The sequence below is a fragment of the Mirounga leonina genome, unplaced genomic scaffold (assembly GCF_011800145.1).
Source record: "Mirounga leonina isolate KUSES-001 unplaced genomic scaffold, KU_Mleo_1.0 Mir_454, whole genome shotgun sequence".
NCBI classification, from domain to species: Eukaryota; Metazoa; Chordata; class Mammalia; order Carnivora; family Phocidae; genus Mirounga; species Mirounga leonina.
In genome coordinates this window covers 8,302,894-8,322,148 of record NW_023270763.1, presented here as the reverse complement: position 1 = coordinate 8,322,148, position 19,255 = coordinate 8,302,894, and the positions used below count along the sequence as shown (strand labels likewise).

Sequence of the window (19,255 nt, the reverse complement as noted above, 5' to 3'; positions counted from 1 at the left end):
ATCAAGTGCAGAGACTGAGTCCCAAGGCCGAGGTGCTCCCCGTGCCCAGCACGTGGGAGGCACTCAGCAGAGGTTTACTGAATGGATGAAGGTTCAAATAACCCTGATGTGGGGGGGAGGGGAGCTACCTCCCTTTTTATGAAAGGAGAAATGTCCCTTAGCTTAGATGGAAAATATATTCACATCTTCCCCTCGTTATGAAAATCAGCCACAGTTTTTCTGAAGCCCATTCTTTTACTGTGGCTCGCTGCGATTCATGCCCCGTGTTAGGCTACTGGCGTATGCTACAGACCATTACAAGCTTGGCCCTCCTACAACCTAAATCCCCGCGTTGCTTCTTCACACTGGGGGCTAAGTGTGTGAGGGGTAGACCCCAAGGGGCAAGCAGGCATCCTCCATCCCTAGAGGAAGGAGGGTCCACCCGCACAATGGGCATTGCTGCGTGCATGGGATTGGGACAATGCTTGCCCCCGCCCCAGTCCCAGCTGTTTCACACCTGGAAGTGGTGGGTGGGTTTCATGAAAGCCACACGGACTATTATTAAAAGCCCACGTAATGTGGTAAAGCACTGTGCGAAGTCCTAGGGCAAAAAAGGAGGACGGTCCAGTCGTGGCCCTCAAGACGCTGCCAGTCTATTGTGGATGCTGAACCCTCCTTGTGCCATGGTCCCCTCTGAAAGTCTGGTGAAGAGTATGGCCCTCTTTCTAGAAAAATGTTTTAAATACCTAAGTTTACTAAGGAAAATAGTTATTTTGAAGTGCAGTTATTACAATACCTAGGAAAAAAAAACACCCAAATTTATGATGTAGTAACAAATGTTCTTCTTTATCCGTGCAAGGAATAATGAATCTAGTGGTGGGTCTAAGAACTACCGACTCTCTGGGGCTATTTACAACAATTTTAATGTGATGGAAAAGATCTACGATTTCTACTTGCAACCAACTCTCAGATTCTTATTTTGGTTTGGTGACTTCATGTGCAAGGGAAAGAAATGCTACATCATAGTCAAATGTTAGTAAAAAATAAAGATGTATGTTTTCTGGGTCCAGATTCATGATCCTCTCCCACCCCGAATTCCCTCCATGGAACCAGAGAGGCCAGAGCCTCCCCTCACATGTACACAGAGGCTGGTACGGGTACGTGCGGGCACAGGAACGGGGCGTGGAGGGGCAGGATCTGCTTACGAAGAAAGGCTGGTAACTATGAGCTGGGATGTCAGAGCATGGTGAGCCTGGCAAGGGCCCACGATTCCACGAGGGGAGGAAGGGTGTCAGATTTGGTGGGAAGTGAGGCTGTGAAGGCAGGGCTGCCTCACGAAGCGGCTCAGGCACCATGTCATGATTTTTCAGTGGAGGCAAGACAGAGCCATGGAAAGACTTTAAGGAGGACAGATTTTAACAGGATCAGATTTATATTTCGGAAAGATACTTTTAGCAGACAGACACTTGGTGGATGGATAGTCCGGGGAGAAACTGGCAGCAGGGAGATCCGCTGGGAAGACGCTGAACTGTGGGGCCAAGAGATGAAAAAAGCCAAATTACTATAGTAAAAAGTGATGGATGCAGAATGTCTCAAGGAGGCAGAATTAATATGGATTAGAGAGCAGGGATGATAAGAGTCAGGAAGGACTCTCCATCTCTGGAATAAAGGCGGACCATGTTTGCCTGAGGTGGGGAAGACACGCAAGGGAAACTGTCTGTGGGGAAGAGGGAAATCATGGAGGACAGTGAGTTCACTTGAGTTTGAGATGCCGACGGCAGAACTGTCTAGAAAGGAGACAGAGCTGAAAATAGAGAGCTTTCTCTATTGGGGTGTTAAATTCTTTCTTATTGCTTTGTAAGGGCTCTTTATATATATTTACATATATATCTGTCATATACAATGCAAATATTTTTGTCAGTTTATCAATCACTCAATTCACAGAGAGCTGTGAATTTCCCCGATTTCTGCCTTGGGCATCCTGCTTCGAGAAATTTCCCCCAACCCCACATCAAAGGAGTCATCTAAAATTTCTCCTCATGTTTTTATGGTTTCGTTTTTTACACATAAGGATTTAAAACATCTAGACTTGATTCTGCTGGGGCTCAGCTCTCTCTTATCCTCTTCATAGCCAATTGCTCTGGTACCACTTATCGAAAACTCCATCCTTTGCTAACTTATTTAAACTCACGCAGTTTTTACAGACAGCTTCTTCTAAAATATTTTCGCCTTAATTTCAAAACCTTCACTAATATACAGAGCTACCAGCAGGAAAAAAGAAAAAAACAATCAACCACAGGTCAACACACAGAATCGACCACTTGACGTAAGTGGTGCTTTTTCCACGATCAATGACAAATTCTGGATTTCTAACCACGCTTGGGCTTCCCACAGAAAAAAATTGGGAGTGTCCACTGACCTTTCTATTTGGTAAATCCTAAAAACTGTACTGCTGTCTTAATGGGTAGAAAAGAGTGCAGAAGCGCATCAAAGTGGGAACAGGCCAACTTTGAAAAGATAAATGAAAAGGTACAAATGTATGCTATCCAGTAAAATTTCGCGAATCTGCTACTTTTGCGCTCCAGGCTACGTTGAGAACATCCAAACACTACAGGATTTAAAAAATTTTTTTCCCTTCCGACTCCTTTAGGTTTACCTTTAGGGAAATGAGGGGGCACACGTGCGGTCATCTGGGGGTTAATTCTCACTGATGCCGAATGCCCCGAGTCTTTGCTTGTTCATCAGGGCATTAAATCTGAAAGCTCAGGAGAGCAATGCAGCCGGGCTGCAAGAGTAAGGCTATAAAGTTCTGCATTAAAAATTCATATTGCAGGCTCGCCTCGGAACTCGGCTCTGGCTGAAAGGAGAGCTGGCGGGGAAATATGAGACACCCCACTGTCTTTCTGGCAATTGGAGACATTCCTCAACAAACAGCACCTCAGGAAGGGAATGAAAGGCCAAACAAGCCGTGAAGGAAATCAATGAGTTCAATTATCTAGCTCGCTCTCGCTTACCTATAGGAAACTTTTCATTCTTAAGGCTGGTTCCAAAAAGTTTTTTTTTTTTTTATTATGATATCCCAGAATAAGAGCCCCAGACATCCTTGCTGGTGCCCAGATGTTTGGCACCTCTCTTAATGTGTTTTACAACAGCCCAGAGAGCCCCAAATTCTCCAAGCCACACGGGGTGAGACCTCTCCTGGAGTCTGAGACTTGCCTCGACGTGCGGCCAGAGGGGACCACACGTGGGACGCCCTGCTCGCGTGTCAGGACCTGGGCCTGCACACATGTGGCATTCAGACTCCACCAGCGTTACTCAGTGGTTATGAACCTCCAGAGGTTAGGACATTAACAGCTCTGCAATGGTAGGCGCTTGGAGCTTTCTGCTCCCCACGTTAGCAGCACCCAAGTGGTAACTGGTCATGATTTCTAATCCCGAGCCCTTAGGACGAAGACTTCCACAGCTGCGGCGTGCTGACGTGGACGAAGAGGCCCGGTGGCACAGATATCCCGAATTTCACAAGGTCAACATGGGAGAGGGTAAGGGGTGGCTGGAGCCCCGTTCACTGAGGGTTTGTGTGTGGATACCATGCCAGGCACTTTATGGGGGCATTCCTTCATTTCGCTATTGAGGACACTAAGGCCTGAGGACAGAAACTGGGTGCCCTGCCCAAGGTTACTCCTCTTACTGAGTCAGGAATCAAGCCTTGTAGTGGCCTTGCTCACACTGTCCCCCATGTCCTGGGCTAGTGCTTTCGTGGAGGCCGCTCCACAAGCAGGCTTCGCAGGCCCTGCTGGCGGACAGAATCGGAGATTCAGCTTCTGGGAAACAACTGGGGGATCAAGTTAAGAGGCCAAAGAGGGGGCAGGCTCTTCAATGATGCCCGCTGCCATCCAGTCCGGTCCCATCCTTTTACTAATGAGGACACGGCTACTGCTGAGGGAGGGGACTTTGTGAGGCCCAACCGGTGACAGAACTGGGGCTGGACCCAGGGTCTCCTGACTCTAGGCCTAGCACCGTCCACCATCCCCTGACCAGAGGAGGCTGTGATGTCTATACACCGTCACAAAACAGTAGTCTGGTAGGGAGGCCAGATCTGCTGGGGCCCTTGGAACATTCTGGGGGTCCAGACTCTCCCGGGAAGAGGGAAGAGGGAAGAGGGAAGAGGGAAGAGGGAAGCCAGCTAAAAACGCCACAGCCGCTGCCGGAATAGAGGCACAGAAAGCCAGCAAGTAGGAAACTTTCTAGTTTTAACCTGCGAGGCAATGACAGCAGTGTAGTCAGGCTCCCGAACGACAGGGAAGCTAACGAGTGGGTATCTCACAGCACGCCTATTTGATGGAATACTAGGCAGCACGCATTAGGTTTCTAAAGGATAAGTTAATGACATGAAAGAAATATTTACATGTCAAGTAAAAAACAAAAACAAACCAAACCAAGCAAACAAACCAAACCAACAGCCTAGAAATGAAAACTTCACATCCACCTGATGCTATCTATAAAAGACAACAGAATAAAGCACCGTCTAGAAAAGAGACTGGAAGGAATATGCCAGAATGTTAAGAACGGTTATCTCTGCATCGTGAGATAATGAGTGATGACCTGTTTTCTAAAACTGTTTAGAATTTTCTAAATTTGGTATAATACACATGGAGGACTTCTGTAATTAAAAATACTAAGCATCATATAAAAGGAATTGATCTTCATTGATTCAGGGGGATATGCCACGGGAAGGAAAGTCTCTCACTTCTGCCAGCCCTCCTGCTTCTCTTCCAAAGGGCCCTGGACCGGTCAGTGCACGTCTGATCACATTCTCCTCTGCCACCTGGGGAAGACAGGAGATGTGCCACATCATGGTGACCGGTGTGGTCCCGGGCCTTGGCAGTAGCAAGGGACTCCTGTGGCGAGCTACAAACGCATGGCTCTTGGAGGAATTTATCTGGGGGCGGGAGGTGGTGTGCAGGTTCCAAGCAGGGGCTCCGTAAGCCTTCCTTCCTAAAGCACTTCAAAGGTTCAGATGGCTCCCGCTTTCCTTTTAGAAGTCATCAGCTTCCTTCGGTTGTCCTTCCGGAGAGTAAACAATGTCACCAGTCACGGTCCAGGCCTCGCACTACTGAGACCTCATCCACCTGTCGTCAAGGCAAAGGCTCACACTGATTTACGAGTTCAACCAGAGTTCTTGCCCTCCGTGATGCACCCACGACTGTGCGGACATGCACACGGTGTACAGATAGGATGAGCCCTCCTCGGAGGCAGTTCAGCTGATGTTTGTCAACACCGTACGGATTGCAGGAACACTCCGTTACTTGCTCCACCCCCAGTCCTGGATGTAGGCAGCAGGGATATGATGCCCATCCTACAGGTCGTTAGATGCACCAGGATGGCTGTTTTCTCCATCGGTCTCCTTATCTGTTTCCTTGAGCTTCAAACTGTGAGCTCCCCAAGTTTCACCTTTATAGCGAAATCAGGGAAACCTCAAGGGTCTCTAAAAACACACAAATTTTATAAAAGCGTGCCAAACCCCGGTGACAGTCGAGGAATAATGCTTTTCTCTACAATCCCCTCTCCAAGGATGCTGGAAGAAGAGGATTACTATCTCTCTATCCATAAGCACGTTTGTACACACACCCCACACAGCATCGCCATAGGCACACGTGTACATGGGTGTTTCAGGGTTCAGAGCGGAGCATGCAAGCCCGTGTGCGGATCGCATCTGGAACCTCCCCGCCTCTCTCATTCTGCAGTCCCTGCGCTTGACACAATGCTTGACATTTTAACACAGGCCTTTAGTGAGCGTAGCTGAAGGTGGGAGGCGTAGAGATTGCTGGTTCTTGCTGATGCTGGGTAATGTCCAGACACACCTGGAGTCCACGGAACAGGTGAAGGATCCTTGGCACTCAGAGGAAATTGTACGTGGACTTGAAAAGATGAAGCCACCCCCTTCTTCCTGCACAGTGCCCTGGGCTGGGAAGAGTCCAGATCAGTGCCCTGGGCTGTACTAAGAGACGCCGCTGTTGCTACAAAGGCCAAGGAAAGCCCTTTGGGGCTCACCCAGGCATCGCATTTTAGGGTGTGAAGTGAAATGCTTGTACAGGGATAGAAAATCCCAGGAATTCTACAAAATGCACAGTTGTACTCTTCGGGAGATAAAGCTACAGAGGGGGAAAAAAGAAAAGCCCCAAAATGTCCTCGGTTGGTCCCTGCAAGCATGATCTCGTTGCCTCTAAGGCTGAAGGGACAGTAGGTTCTTTATTCAAGCCCATCCCCTCGAAACCATAAAAGTGGCTGCCTCTCTATTTTTAGGGAAATTAATCTAACCAGGATAATTAGCAACTCGTACTGGAAATTGATGACTCATCAAAAAGACAGGAAATAGCAAATGTTCCGTTCTTAAAGGTACAGCCGAGAGACTCCATTTCAGGAGACTAAAGCCGGTGTTTTCAAGTTCAACCAGGAGATGCGCATCCATCCAATCGGATTATCAAAATAGGTGTGTGATTCTCAGGCTCTGTCACCCAGGCTCTACCGGGCCCCGTTCCCTAAGTCCTTCACGTGCAAGTGTAAAAAAATAAATAAATACAGGAGCAACCAGTCTGCAGGGGCTAACACGAGGGGGCCGCGGGAAGAGCTAAGGCTTGAGAGTCTTCACGGAAACCCCTTATTACCTGGTTGGCCCTCACACACGTGACACTTCTCTCTTTAAACAGGCAGCATCAGAATGGGACTTTACAGGCCACCACGGCTGGGTGTGACGGGCACTGGATTTTGGGGCCGTGCCAGAAACCTCTGTGAACTAGTCCCCAGCGATCCATATGCGTGGAAGGTGCCTACCCCACCTCCATTCACCCACTTACGGTCTGCACGTCCCACCTGGGCATTGTGTCTCCAGCTGCTGGTTTCCTCACCTTGTCGGACTGCCTTTCAGGGCCTGTCTGCCCCACTGCTGGGCATTCCCTACCTCCATGATGCGGGGTACATACAGGCTCCCTTCAACGATTTCCACAAAGCCCTAAGCCAGGCTCACTTGGGAAAGATGCCCGTCTCAGAGCGCACTGCATTTTGTGAGAAAGTACTGGATCCATACATGCTCTAAAGAAAATACTCTAGGGGCGCCTGGGTGGCTCAGTTGGTTAAGCAACTGCCTTCGGCTCAGGTCATGATTCCGGAGTCCCGGGATCGAGTCCCGCATCGGGCTCCCTGCTCAGCAGGGAGTCTGCTTCTCCCTCTGACCCTCCTCCCTCTCATGCTCTCTGTCTCTCATTCTCTCTCTTGCAAATAAATAAAATCTTAAAAAAAAAAAAATTAAAAAAAAAAAGAAAATACTCTAAAATTAACCCAAGTGAAGTTCCTCATAAATGTCCCTTTTGTAATATACGATGTAAGTCAGTATATATACAATGTAGTGCTTTTTAAGAAGTACACAGGAAAAGGACTAGAACACGAGTAACCTTAAATATGAATTTTTCTGGCAGGAAAGGCTTGGGAGGTGCAAATTCTCCTAAGCCTAACATTAGCTATAAAACAGAACATTTCAGTGCAATTCCGTATTTTTTTATCGGAGGCTCAGAGACACAGGCCACAAGCAAAGAGGAATGGAATAAGCGGACTGTATGTGTTATAACTGAAGCTCTTTTTGCCACCAGGATTCTGGGGACAGAGCAAAGAGGGGGCCGCGGCCGGGAGCAGAAATGGGAATTCCTGCACTTTCGCCCAGGATGCTAGTCTGGGAGGGCAACACTCCCCTCCTGCGGTATGCGGCGCCGACCTAGCCACGAGCCCAGGCCAACAGCTGCGGAACGCAAGGGCCAGGCCTCTCTCTCCAGGCCAGATGCCGTGTGCCCAAAAGAAGCCTGTCCACCTCCACGGGCATCCTGGGGACTGTTTAACTATTAAAATCCACACCACTCTGGCTAGACTCTCCAGGTTAAAGTCATTCGGGGCGCTAACTCTCCATTTGCTAACACAAGTGGGAAGATGGGGACACAGGGTGACCCTCTGAGAAAGGAGGTACCTTTTTAACTAAAAAAAAAAAAGAAAGAAAGAAAAAGAAAAGGGGGAAAAAAAAGGCAGAGAACTAATTCATTTATTTAACCCAGAAACGGTTATAATCTGCAACCCTGCAATCCTCTTACACAACTGTTTTGGCAAGCCCCCCTATGTTCCAACAAATATTAAACTGTGCTTGCCATTTGTCTAAGGAATCTTGCATTAATAAACATGAAGAAGAACACTTTTACCTCCCACTCTCAATGACGGGACAAAACAAAGACCAGCTGTATTCATCAATGGGTCCTTGTTCTGCACATAAAGGCTAATTACATTTTGCTTCAAGCCTACACATGGAAAACTTTACCGCTGCCATCCCCGACAAGTCAGCCTGCGCTGTCCCAGCTGACGCGGGGTGGTGACTGCTCACAATACATCGGGCTCTCGGGACAGCCCTGGTGCCTTCAACCTGTGGCCTGCTTTCCCAAATGGGGGTGACACTGCCCCGTGACAGAGAGGCGAGGGCAATGTGGGCTCTTGGGATCCCACGGGAGATGCTGCAATTCAAGTCCATCTTCCCCGAGGTCCGCTCATTTCAGAAATGCACACCAGGCCCCACTGCGAGCGAGCTTGTCGGGCGGAGCCTGTGTTTGCTGATCATGGAAGAGGGAACGGGTTATTAGTGACCGTGCTATGGGCTGTCCGCATCCGTCGTCGGGGAAGGCAAGTGGGAGTGGTGGTCAGTGAGCGCCCCCAAGGCCACACGGAAGAGTCGTGGACCCTTCCCCCGAGCCACTTGTGGGTCAGCCTTCTCCAAAGCCCACGCTAGACTGTGCCACCCCATCCCCTTCTTGGGTTTTCTGTCGATGAGGATTTAAGAATTCCCTACTCTCTGAGAGAGAAAAGAAACGGTTTAGGAATGTTTTAAGGCCATTTGTGAAAAGGTTTGTCCCTGGTGGGCTTATATTCGTATGTATTAACGGGAAGACGTCTAGTCTAATAAGATACACGTAGGGTGGGCCTGAGGCAGATGGCAGAGTGACAAACCTTTCCCATAAAATAAAAGGAGAGAGGGATGTGAGGGAGAGCCTCCAGATACAGGCAGTCTCCCAGACTGACGGACTCCCTGTAAAGCTACAAGAAAGTAGTGACTACTGACTCAGTCCATTCTCCACATTTTTTGTGGATTACTTACTCTGGGAAGCATGTACAGTAAGTGTTTGGCCCTAGGCTGCCTTTTGTTAGCAGTCAGTCCATTTCCGACTTGGGAAATGCCCGACCCCCGTGGAGGCCTGAGTCCGCCACCCTCCCCCACCCGGCCCCACATACACTGTGCCCACCTTGCCCCATCCCCACGTTCGGCACGCCTGGCTGGCCCCCGTGTTCCCACATACTGCACTCCTTTGCCTCCAGCAGCCCCTCACCCGAACTTATCTTTCCACCACAAACCGCATGTCACCCCCTTTAGGAAGGCTTCCCTGATTATTTCCTTTTGCTCCAGCTGGGTGCGCCTCCCCTGGAGGCTGCCCACTGGCTGCTGCTGAGTTTGGCCACGGGAGTCCTGGCAGCGGGAAGAAGGGATGGTAAGGTCAGGGGTTGCTCTTCGTCCCAAAGGCCACAGGTCCTCGCAAGCCTCGGTGTGGTACAGCCCCCCAGTCCTGGTTCAAGCTGCCACATTCCCTCTGTGCTTTCCCTGCTGCCTGCCCCTAGCTGGAGTGTGCTGTCTGTCGTATGGACCCCTGACAGCACGGAGGCTGTGCTTGCTAACATCACAGCAGTGATCACCCTGGATTCCAATGGCTTGTCTCCTGAGCTTTCTATCTCCGGATTCCCAGAGCCCAGCAAAGGGCTAGGCTCAGAGGAGGCCTCTAGGAATGTCTGCTGTGCTGGTGAGCGAATCTGTTATATCTGAGTCATGTCCCTCATGAGTTAGGCTTGTTCCCTCCACGAACGCACACAGTGCCACACCGAGCAATCCCCTGCTCTGATCCCGGGAGGTGACGCACCCTGAGCGCCCACGGCCCCGAAAGCAGTCTGTGACCACAGCCACAGTCCTGAAGCTGAACATTCTGTTAGAATAAGCAACTCTCATACTTCTTGATTCTATTTTCCACTTACTGGAGTTCGGTGAACATGAGCAAGTAATGCATGGATTTTCATTTATTTGGATTTTAGGGGGAAAAAAATCTTTTTGGCCTTAAGACACGCTGATACAATGAGAAACCGTCCAGAAACATTTCTCACTGAGCCCACACCAGTAACCGCCGTTGCTCATCAGATGCCAGTAGGGTCGGAGTCTAGGAGAGGTCTAGGGCCTCTGGGGCTTCCCTGGGTGACCTTGCTGGCTCAGGGGACCCAAGATTTAATGTTCTTACCTGTAACATGACAGAGCCGGCTGCTCAGAACAGCCCAGGAGTCAATGCGTCTATAGACAGTAACTAGAAAAATACTTAAGACTGAAAATCATCTCTGTCATCTTAAGGGAGCAGGATCACCTGGGGGCAGGGCCCTGACAGGTGACTGAGCTGTCATTCTCCAGCATGAGCCTGGCCTCTAGCAAGGTCAGAGAGGGTAGGGACAGAGGATGGGAGACCCTGACTCTCTGGGCTGTCTCCTGGTGACTCCCCGGCCACCATATTCCCCACCCAGCGGGGATGGAAACCTGTGAGCGGGGAACATTTACGCCCTTTCTAGATGACTCTTCTCTGCTCAGTCGCTTCCCCAACCCCTAAAACAAACCAACCAAATGGACACAAATTTTCTACGTGGCTCCTTTAGAAGCCCAATGAGGAAATGATGAGTCTAAACCAGGGACCAGTACTTAGCCGTCATGTGACAAGTGGCATTATTTGCTGTCATTTCTGAATGGTTTCGGTAGATGCTCTGTCCTCAGGCTGTTTCTTTTCCTCAAGTAGGTGCGTGTCTGAGGCTAAAAGCACCTCCCCAGCATGCCCCGGGAGGACACGGCAGGAGACGCCAGCTTCTGGAAGCCGAGCCTTTTGTAACACTCTCAGAGCCATGGCTTTCAAAATAATCTTTCATTGAGACCCACCGGAAGAACTGCGTTTTACATTGCGACCCAATAACTGTACATTTATATTTTTAGATTTATACACATAACGGACACAAAAGTGTCACAAAACAGTATCTGACTTCACTATGTGCCATGAGCCACGATACTGTCTACTCCATTCTGTTATTGCGTTTTCTATTGTATTTTATTGTTCAACCAGCCGGTCGCTACTCACTACACTGATTTTGTCCCTGTGACACCCAGTTTGAGAAAGACTGGCTTAGGGGGGCTTAGACACGGATTGCACAACTTTTGAAGTGAGTAACAAAGCAAGCTTTGGTTAATTATAGAAACACAAGATATATCTATGTCTTCTAGAAAGAGATGTGGTTTAAAAAAATAAAATAATGAACACTAGTGAAAAAAAAAAAGGGGGAATTTACCAAGAAAGACAATGACTATTCTTCTTAGTAAAGTCCAGGCAGAAATAATAGAAAAATAAAGGTGGCAGGCTGGCAGAATAGGGGGGCCAGACATGGACACCGAGGAGTATCAGGGTGACAGCAGTTGGTATGGTTTCTGCTGAGCTTCCATCTGAGGGGTGAGTGAGGGGGTGAGGGCCAACCCATCGACGCTGGTGCCCAGGGTCGGAGGAGTTAATACCGGAGCCTCCACGTTTCAGAGGGAAATCTTAACAGTTAAACACCTCAGAGTCAGCTCCTTCCATGCCACCTGAAGTCACACTTCAGCACACCGAGACAAGAAGGTAGAACGACCTGGCAACTCTCACCGGGATTAGATATGCCAACAGGTGGGCCAGAGTCGCCGAGACCAAGGAGGGTATTTTCGTCTTTGCGCCGAAGTTCTGTGCTCATGATCAAAATCGGCTCCGCCCGCCAGGCCTGGCTAGCTCTCAAGGTCTCTAGCTACTCAACGATGCAAAGGTCGAGAGCCCACCGAGGTGGGCCCTGGGAGCAGCAGGCCCAGCAGCAACGTCAGAGGCCAAGGGCGAGTGTGATGGGACAGAGGGATGCCTAGCATAGAGCAGGAGCCCGGGAGGAGGCGGTGCTCTTCGGACCCCCCCCACCCCCGCACCGATGCCCGCGCAGGTTCTATGGGAACACAGCAGGAGCCCCTCCTCACTGGTGCGGAGCAGCCTGGGGGGCATGGGCTTCTGCTGGAGACCGGGGGGAGCCTCCCAGGACAGGAGGATGTGGCTCAACCTCTCGTCTGGCGGTTCTGCCTGTCTGGACCTCGGCAGAGGAGACTGGGGCTAGGGCCAATCTCTGCTGCTTTTTCACCTCTCTTGATTTCTGTCAATACTGTTCCCTCCTTCCGGGGGCTCTGCATGGAGGGCGGGCCGGCAACGGGTGCACCTGTGCTGCCCCAGATCACTGATTTCCTTCTGACAAGAGCCTCGGGTGACACGCCCGCCGTAACACGCGCGCGCCCTACGCGTGTGTGTCCGCACACGGACGCCTCGTGTTCTGCGGTGTGACGGGAGTAAATACTTCTGTGTGGGAGCCAAGGACGCGGCCACAGGAAAAGGTGATGTGATTTGCACAGACCCAGCTCCCCGAAACGTCCCAAGAGTCACCTCTTCTATAGGATGCCCTGTTCCCAAACTTTCTTAGAAAAAGGCACATGGTGACGAGGCTTCACAATAATTAAGGACACAAGTTCCAGTGTTCTAGGGCCACCAGAGCTTACTGTCACATCGTGGGTATTAGACTGACGCAAGCAGCTCACGGGGATGACACTGTTTTCCTCACAGCAGCTCTGAGGCCGAGCGCCTCCTGAATCCTGTCCCGCTTTGCGAAAGCCAACAGACAGGAGGGCGAGGCAGGGGGACTCTTCTGTGGATTAGCAAAATCGGGGGATACCTGACCGAAAGCATGCAGATGGAGGGAACCGGGCAGAGACTTACTTGGCAGTAATTTCTTCATCATATTTGGTTTTCAGGTCAAATAATTCTGTTCGAGTTTTTTCCAGGGCTGAAAGGCAGAGGACATAAAACCTTAATATAAGATACCAGTCATTCACATTAAATTAAAAAAGAAAAAGTAGGGGGGCCTGGTTGGCTCAGTCAGTTAAGCATCTGACTCTTGATTTCGGCTCAGATCATGATCTCAGGGTCGTGACATTGAGCCCCGCGTTGGGCTCTGCGCTGAGCATGGAGCCTGCTTGAGATTCTCTCTCTTCCCCCGCCCCTCCCCCCCTAAAAAAAAAAAAAGGAAAAAGTGTACAAGCAATATATTCACATCCAAGGAGTCAAAGATGACAAAAGTACACAGAATGGGGCCAAAAATCCCCTTTCATTTCCACCTCATCTTATCCATGCACCTCCTTGGAGATAACTCCTGTTACCGGTTCAGTGTGCAGATTTCCTGCTTTTATATATATTTATTTAAGAAATAGTTCCATACATTAACTGTGTGTGTGTACATATATATATATATATATATATATATATATATAGTTTTGTTTTTTTCCCAGCCCCACACAGATAGGATGATACACATATATTCTGAGACTTGCTCTTTTCCTTTAGCAGAACAGCCTGGAAAGCGCTCCATGTCAGGACACAGGCAGTAACAATTAGCTCTTGCACGAAGCCTGCCAAATGCCGGGCAGAAGCCAAGGTCCTGGGGTAAGGAGCTGAGACGCTCCAGACAGACAAACGCCACCTACCTGGCTCCCCTGACAGGCCAACTTGCATTCCCATCAATACTAGGAGTGGGACTATTTTCCTATACTCTCACCAACACCGGATATTATCAATTAAAGAAAATTCTTTTGACAGTCTGACAGGCAAAACAATCTTTCCCTGATTTAATTAGCATCCTCTTGCCTGTTACGAATTGTTAATGTTTTTTCATGTGTGTACTGGCCATGTGCATATCTCCTCTGCAGACTGCCTGTCTGTGTCTCTAGCCCCTCGTTCTACTGGACTGTTTATCTCTTTTTACTGATTTCTTAGTGATTTTTAGGCGGCCTCTAGAGTTTGGGGGTCTTATTCACGTGTCTGGAACCGTGCTGTATGTTTTCATACATCCTTCTGATGCCTTCCCCTCCACGTTTAAATTAAGTATATGACGCAGTTTCCCTTTCAGGAAAAAAAAAGAGAGAAAGAAGGAGAAGAAAAAAGCATAAAGAAATGATAAAAACTGTAGCACGATCTTTTTGGGCATCTTAAATTGTAAAGATCTGCTATTACTATGCTTAACTTCACTTAGGGTAGAAATAAGTGTTGTGGTTTTTTGTTTTTTGTTTTTTTCCCCCATTATTGTTCCAAATGAAATGTCAGTTCTTGACAGCTTGGCGATTTAGATGTGTTTGTTGGAAAAAGAGCAGAAAGAAAGGATGGCGTGTGGAAGGGATGGAAAAGGAATTCAGATCCTCCTTCCTCGACGTTAATAACTCAGTGTGGGTGATAATGAAGTCAAGGTGGAGAGGCTGGGGGGCTCTGAGGGGCGTGGGCTCCTTCACTCCTCCAGGGTGCCCGGTACGGGGAGGGGGGAGGGTGCGGACCAGGGGATGGCCCAAAGCCCCCCCACTTTGGTCTTCCCCGAATGGGCTTGACTAGGATGAAGACCATCACACCTGTCTGCAGACTTTGAACTTTGTGCTCCGCTTCCTCCAGCTTTGAGGTGGTGGACATCTGTGTCTCCTGCAGCTTTCTGAAAAGGAAGAGAATAAAGCCAACTGGTCATCTTGTTTCCCAACGTGAACGTTTCGTGCGCGTTGGAGCTCGGCGGCCAATGATCTTTGCAGCAACCCACACATCTGGCAACAGGCACACAATTTGGCTACTGCTGGTGGTGCCATGAGCACCATGTGCCTGCTCCCCGATTTTCAGCACCCCGAGACTCTGTACCCACGTGTGACACTGTGGAGCGTGCATCCTGAGGGACCTGACGTGTGCTAATGGATGCAGCCAGTTATCTTAAATGTAACTTGTTCCTCACATGCCAGATATTAAAAAAAAAAACACAACAAAAAACCATCATCAGGCACTCATTGTTTTCTGAAGTTACCCAAGAAGAATGACACATTTACATTTTGCTGACACAATGAGGAATTTGTTGGCATAAAGGACGTGCTAATAGATGTGACAGGTGGCTCCAGGTCTGGTATAATGGGATGCAAATGTGACGGTAATACCTAATGCGCGATGCTCAACGGGTGAACCCAGTGTCCCCAGATTCACATTTCCCCTGATCTCCAAATGAATTCCCTGGTCAATAAATAGCATTCCTCCCTCCTCATCTGCAGAAAATTTCTAAAAATAGGTTCATTATTTTTACATCTTATGAACAGAACACATGCTCTCAGACTAACAAACCTGGGAATATAGAAAAGTAGAAATTACACTGTTTGAAAAAAAAAAAAATCACCCAAATTTCCATCCCCTAAGGAGAAGGACTGCTCACGTTTTCACATATTCCAATTATAAAACTATTACAGGTTCCGAGTTAAAAAAAAAAAAACACCAAACCCACCAGCACAACTATTCTATAAACTCACATGTAATATACAAGAGTGTAATATACACTCTCTGCCCCTTTTAGTGTGAAAGGGATCCTAGCACACACACCCTGGCCTGCTTTTTCACTTAGTTCCAAAGGCTTGCCTGCTTTTCCACTTAGTTCCTTACTTTGGAAGTGTTCTATACCAGCATACACAGCTCCTCCCCATTCTTATTAAATAATTAACGTAACCAGCCTCTGTGGACACTTAGATTGTTTATCGACTCTTTCCACTAAACAATTCTGCAGTGATCATTATGCAGACATTGTTGTATAATTCTGACAGTGAATCTGTTGGATGAAGTTCTAGCAGAGGAATTAGAATGGTCAAAGAGTACGTGCAATTTTTTGTTACTGTTGTTCTGATACTGAGAAACTTCCCAACAACAACAAAAACCTCACTAATTTAAACTCTTGCCAACAATATGCGAGTGTTTGTTTTCCTGTGCCAACACTGGATAAAATTAAACTGAATTTTTCTGCTGAGTAAAGCTGAGCATTCGTTTCACTTTGTACGAACTGTCTGTGTATCTCCTTCGTCCACTTCATAGCACTCATTTTTTTTCCTATTAATTTGTAAGGGCCCTTATGTGGTGGGAAAATGTCTTCCTAGTTTTTTGATGCTTTTACAATGTTTATTGTTATTTATTTTTAACAATTGGTTTTCAATTATGATTAGAAATACCTACTCTAAAATTATTAAAAACAACTTGCCTAAGTTTTCTTCCAGTATGTACATGATTGAATTATTAATGTTGAAACCGTAGATCCCTTTCAATTTCTTGGTGTAAAGAACGAGATAAAAAAAATCCTTCATCCCAAGTGGTCAGTCTGATATTTGCATCTTTAAATATAATTAATTCTTTTACCTAGTTTGAAAAGCCAATTTAATAATATCAAATTCCCAGATGAATTTACTTCCACAATTTTCAAATGCATGACTTTGCTCTGTGCAACTGTAATCACGTGGTATGTAATTCTGTATCATGCATTTTTCACTCCCTATCATGCTGGATACATTGCTGGTCTCATTTCAAATTCTACACTGCTATTATTTTATTTATTTATTTATTTATTTTTAATTTTTTTACACTGCTATTATTTTAATGGCTGTGTAATGTTCCAGTTGGGGATGGCCCAGCTTTATCTACGCATTTCTCTCTGGCCGGGCATTTTGACTGCTTTTATCCCATCCCCTCACCCTAATATCAGTAACATGGTGAGAAACTGCTTTGGGCATACAGTGCTCTCCTAGGAGGCACGCTGGGGCTGGGTCAAGAGTCTGCTCAGCTTTCAGAGCCCTGACTCTGTGGGGCTCCCTTCTTTCCTGGGCGGGGGGCAGCACCTGGCCCCGCTCTCCCAGGCCGCGCAGGACTGGCCTTGGTCCGGCAGTGAGAACTCTGGGAGGCTACATGCGACCACCAGGGGAGGCCAGAGCTGGAGTGGTGGGCTGGGCTCTGGTCCCACCTCTGGGTGGCTAGCGGGAGAACATGGGCAGGTCCCAAATCAGAAGCCCGGTTTCTCTATCTGTAACAGATTTTATTGATATCAGCTGCTTGATATATGGAGCGTGGTGAGGTACAGAAAAGAGGCAAAAAACAACAAAAATATCCAAAAACCAAAAAAAACCAAGATTTGTGTGTAATGTTAAATATCCACATTCATTTCAGAAGGTGGCAGGAGTTTGACCGACGTGCATCCAGGGCGTCCCCGGAGAGGGCACACGGCCATGCCCTGTCATCTCAGCTCACATCAGCACATGCCAAGCACACACACTTTGTGCTCAACCCCTGGACCCACTCTGGTCCCCTTGACCACCTGACGCCATCCCCCCACGGGTAAAGACCGATGCACGGCACTCAAGGTAATCTCTCAGGTGACAGAGTAAGGGACGCCTTTATTTTTCAAACAAAATTTTGCTGAGAGCCCCACAGAGCGAGGTTTACGACCTGGGCTGGTCTCGTGTGGACCCCAACAGACACTCACCTCTCCTTTTCTGCAAAATCATTTTGTAACTTTTGTTCCTTTTCGAGAGCTATAGTCTCCGCTTGGTTCTTCAGAGTCTGTTCATATTCTCGGATTTTTTCTTTAAGTGCTTTTATCGTAACCTCTGCAGAAAGGGAAACATGGGCGTGAGAGGCCTAGGACGATTCCACGCGGCTTTTGTAACCTGGTAGGATCGCTGTGTTTTAAACTTTAGCTCCTCAACCCTGACACAAAATCAATGGTTATGAGTCCCTTCGGAGACCTTTTACTCCCTAAATGTTAAATTGAACTTTAAACATTTAGGCTGCGGAGGATCAATGGATTTTGCTGGGAAGAATAGCTATGGTTTCTTCAATACAACTTAAAAAAAAAGTGTGTGTGTGTGGGGGGGAATCAGCGGTCACACAGAATATCATCTTATTGATAAACTTTAAATTAGTCCTCTACTGAGGAAAGACAAATCGTGTTTTTGTGCGGTTTAAGTACTTTCTCACAAAGAAAACTGTTCATAATCGTGTGCGCGTTTTGGAAGAAGGGGTCTTGGCCAAAGTCAGGTGAGTCTACAGACGTCCCCGGCCCTGGGCTGTGGTTCCCCATTTTCACAAGCGATGGAGTGCATAGTGTGCTAAGTGGATACGGTGTGCATCTCCTCTGCTCGAAGGGACACACCCTGGAGCTTGGGTGCCAAACACCCACCACCCAGGCTGGAGTCCAGAAGATGGGGGCTGTGCGCACAGAGCAGGTGGTGCAGGGCCTAGGGGAGCCACATCTGAGGGAGAGTGAGTGCCAGGCGTGTGGGCAGAAGTGCTGGGTGATGGAGGAGTCTTGCGGGGCTCAGTGCTCAGGACAGGGCCCCATGGGGAATAGGGTCCCACCACCACCGAGTGCATGTTTAGAGCCCTCACTTTAATGACCCCAAATGGGAATGCCAAGGCAGATATAATGAGCAGGGCAGGGTCCTGACTCAGACCCATGGGTGGCTCGAGGGCAGGACTATTCCGCCTGCTCCCTACCATAGACACCCCCATATCACCCTCTGTGCTGTACATTCCCTGGCAGGGCACTGCGGTCCCAGCTCCAGGGACAGTAGAGCTCTTGGGGAGCCGACCTGCTGTGCATGGATCCATCTCGTAAAAGGCCAGGCCGAGAGAGGGCCAAGGCACGAATGAATGGAGGAGGCTAGGCAGGTTGACCGGGGCCTGTGACAATGGGGCTGAGGCTCACAGGACGACACTGGCTGCCAGGTCTTCGCCCAAGTAAGAGCTTGCACTAAGGCCTCCGGTCCTTCAGGCTGTAACTCGCTTCCACTTTTACTCCCCCAACTGCACAGAGGTGCTGGGCAGTTAGTACCTGCATGGCTTAGTGGATAAAAGCTAAAGGCTCTTTCATTAAGAGAAGAAACTGGCCCTTTTCATTAAGTGGAACCCAAAGGGTTCTCCTTAGAGGGAGAGAGAGGAAATTAAAACCAATGACCCTGTCAGGGCACCTGAAAGGAGAAAGGGGGTCTTTCTGCCTTTGGGGCTCGCTGTTTGGGGCCTGAAAAAAACGCTCTGTGGGCCTCATGGCTAGTGATGCACATCACTGTCGAGCCACACGGATAGGGCCAAAGTTGTCCACTTCCCAAGTGGACGCCATGACAGGTCAACTCTGAAAACACATGCACACTCTTTTAAGTCAATGGTCTATATGACTGTGTCAACGTCTAGCATTTCTGCCTCTCACAATTGGTGGGAAATATCTGTATTGCCTGTGGACCTCAGTG

General features: G+C 48.5%; 1 protein-coding gene across 3 annotated transcripts in view; it reads right to left on the bottom strand.

Annotated features, from left to right (window-relative positions):
* The window catches only part of CUX1 (cut like homeobox 1), a 352,323-nt gene that overhangs the window by 121,943 nt on the left and 211,125 nt on the right, over positions 1–19,255 (bottom strand). For all 3 annotated transcript variants that reach the window (XM_034988568.1, XM_034988566.1, XM_034988567.1), the window contains exons 6-8: positions 17,494–17,617; positions 14,582–14,658; positions 12,906–12,972 (exon numbers count right to left, since the gene is read on the bottom strand). In XM_034988568.1, the coding sequence (XP_034844459.1) occupies positions 12,906–12,972; positions 14,582–14,658; positions 17,494–17,617 (268 nt within the window). The remainder of the gene's footprint in view (positions 1–12,905; positions 12,973–14,581; positions 14,659–17,493; positions 17,618–19,255) is intronic.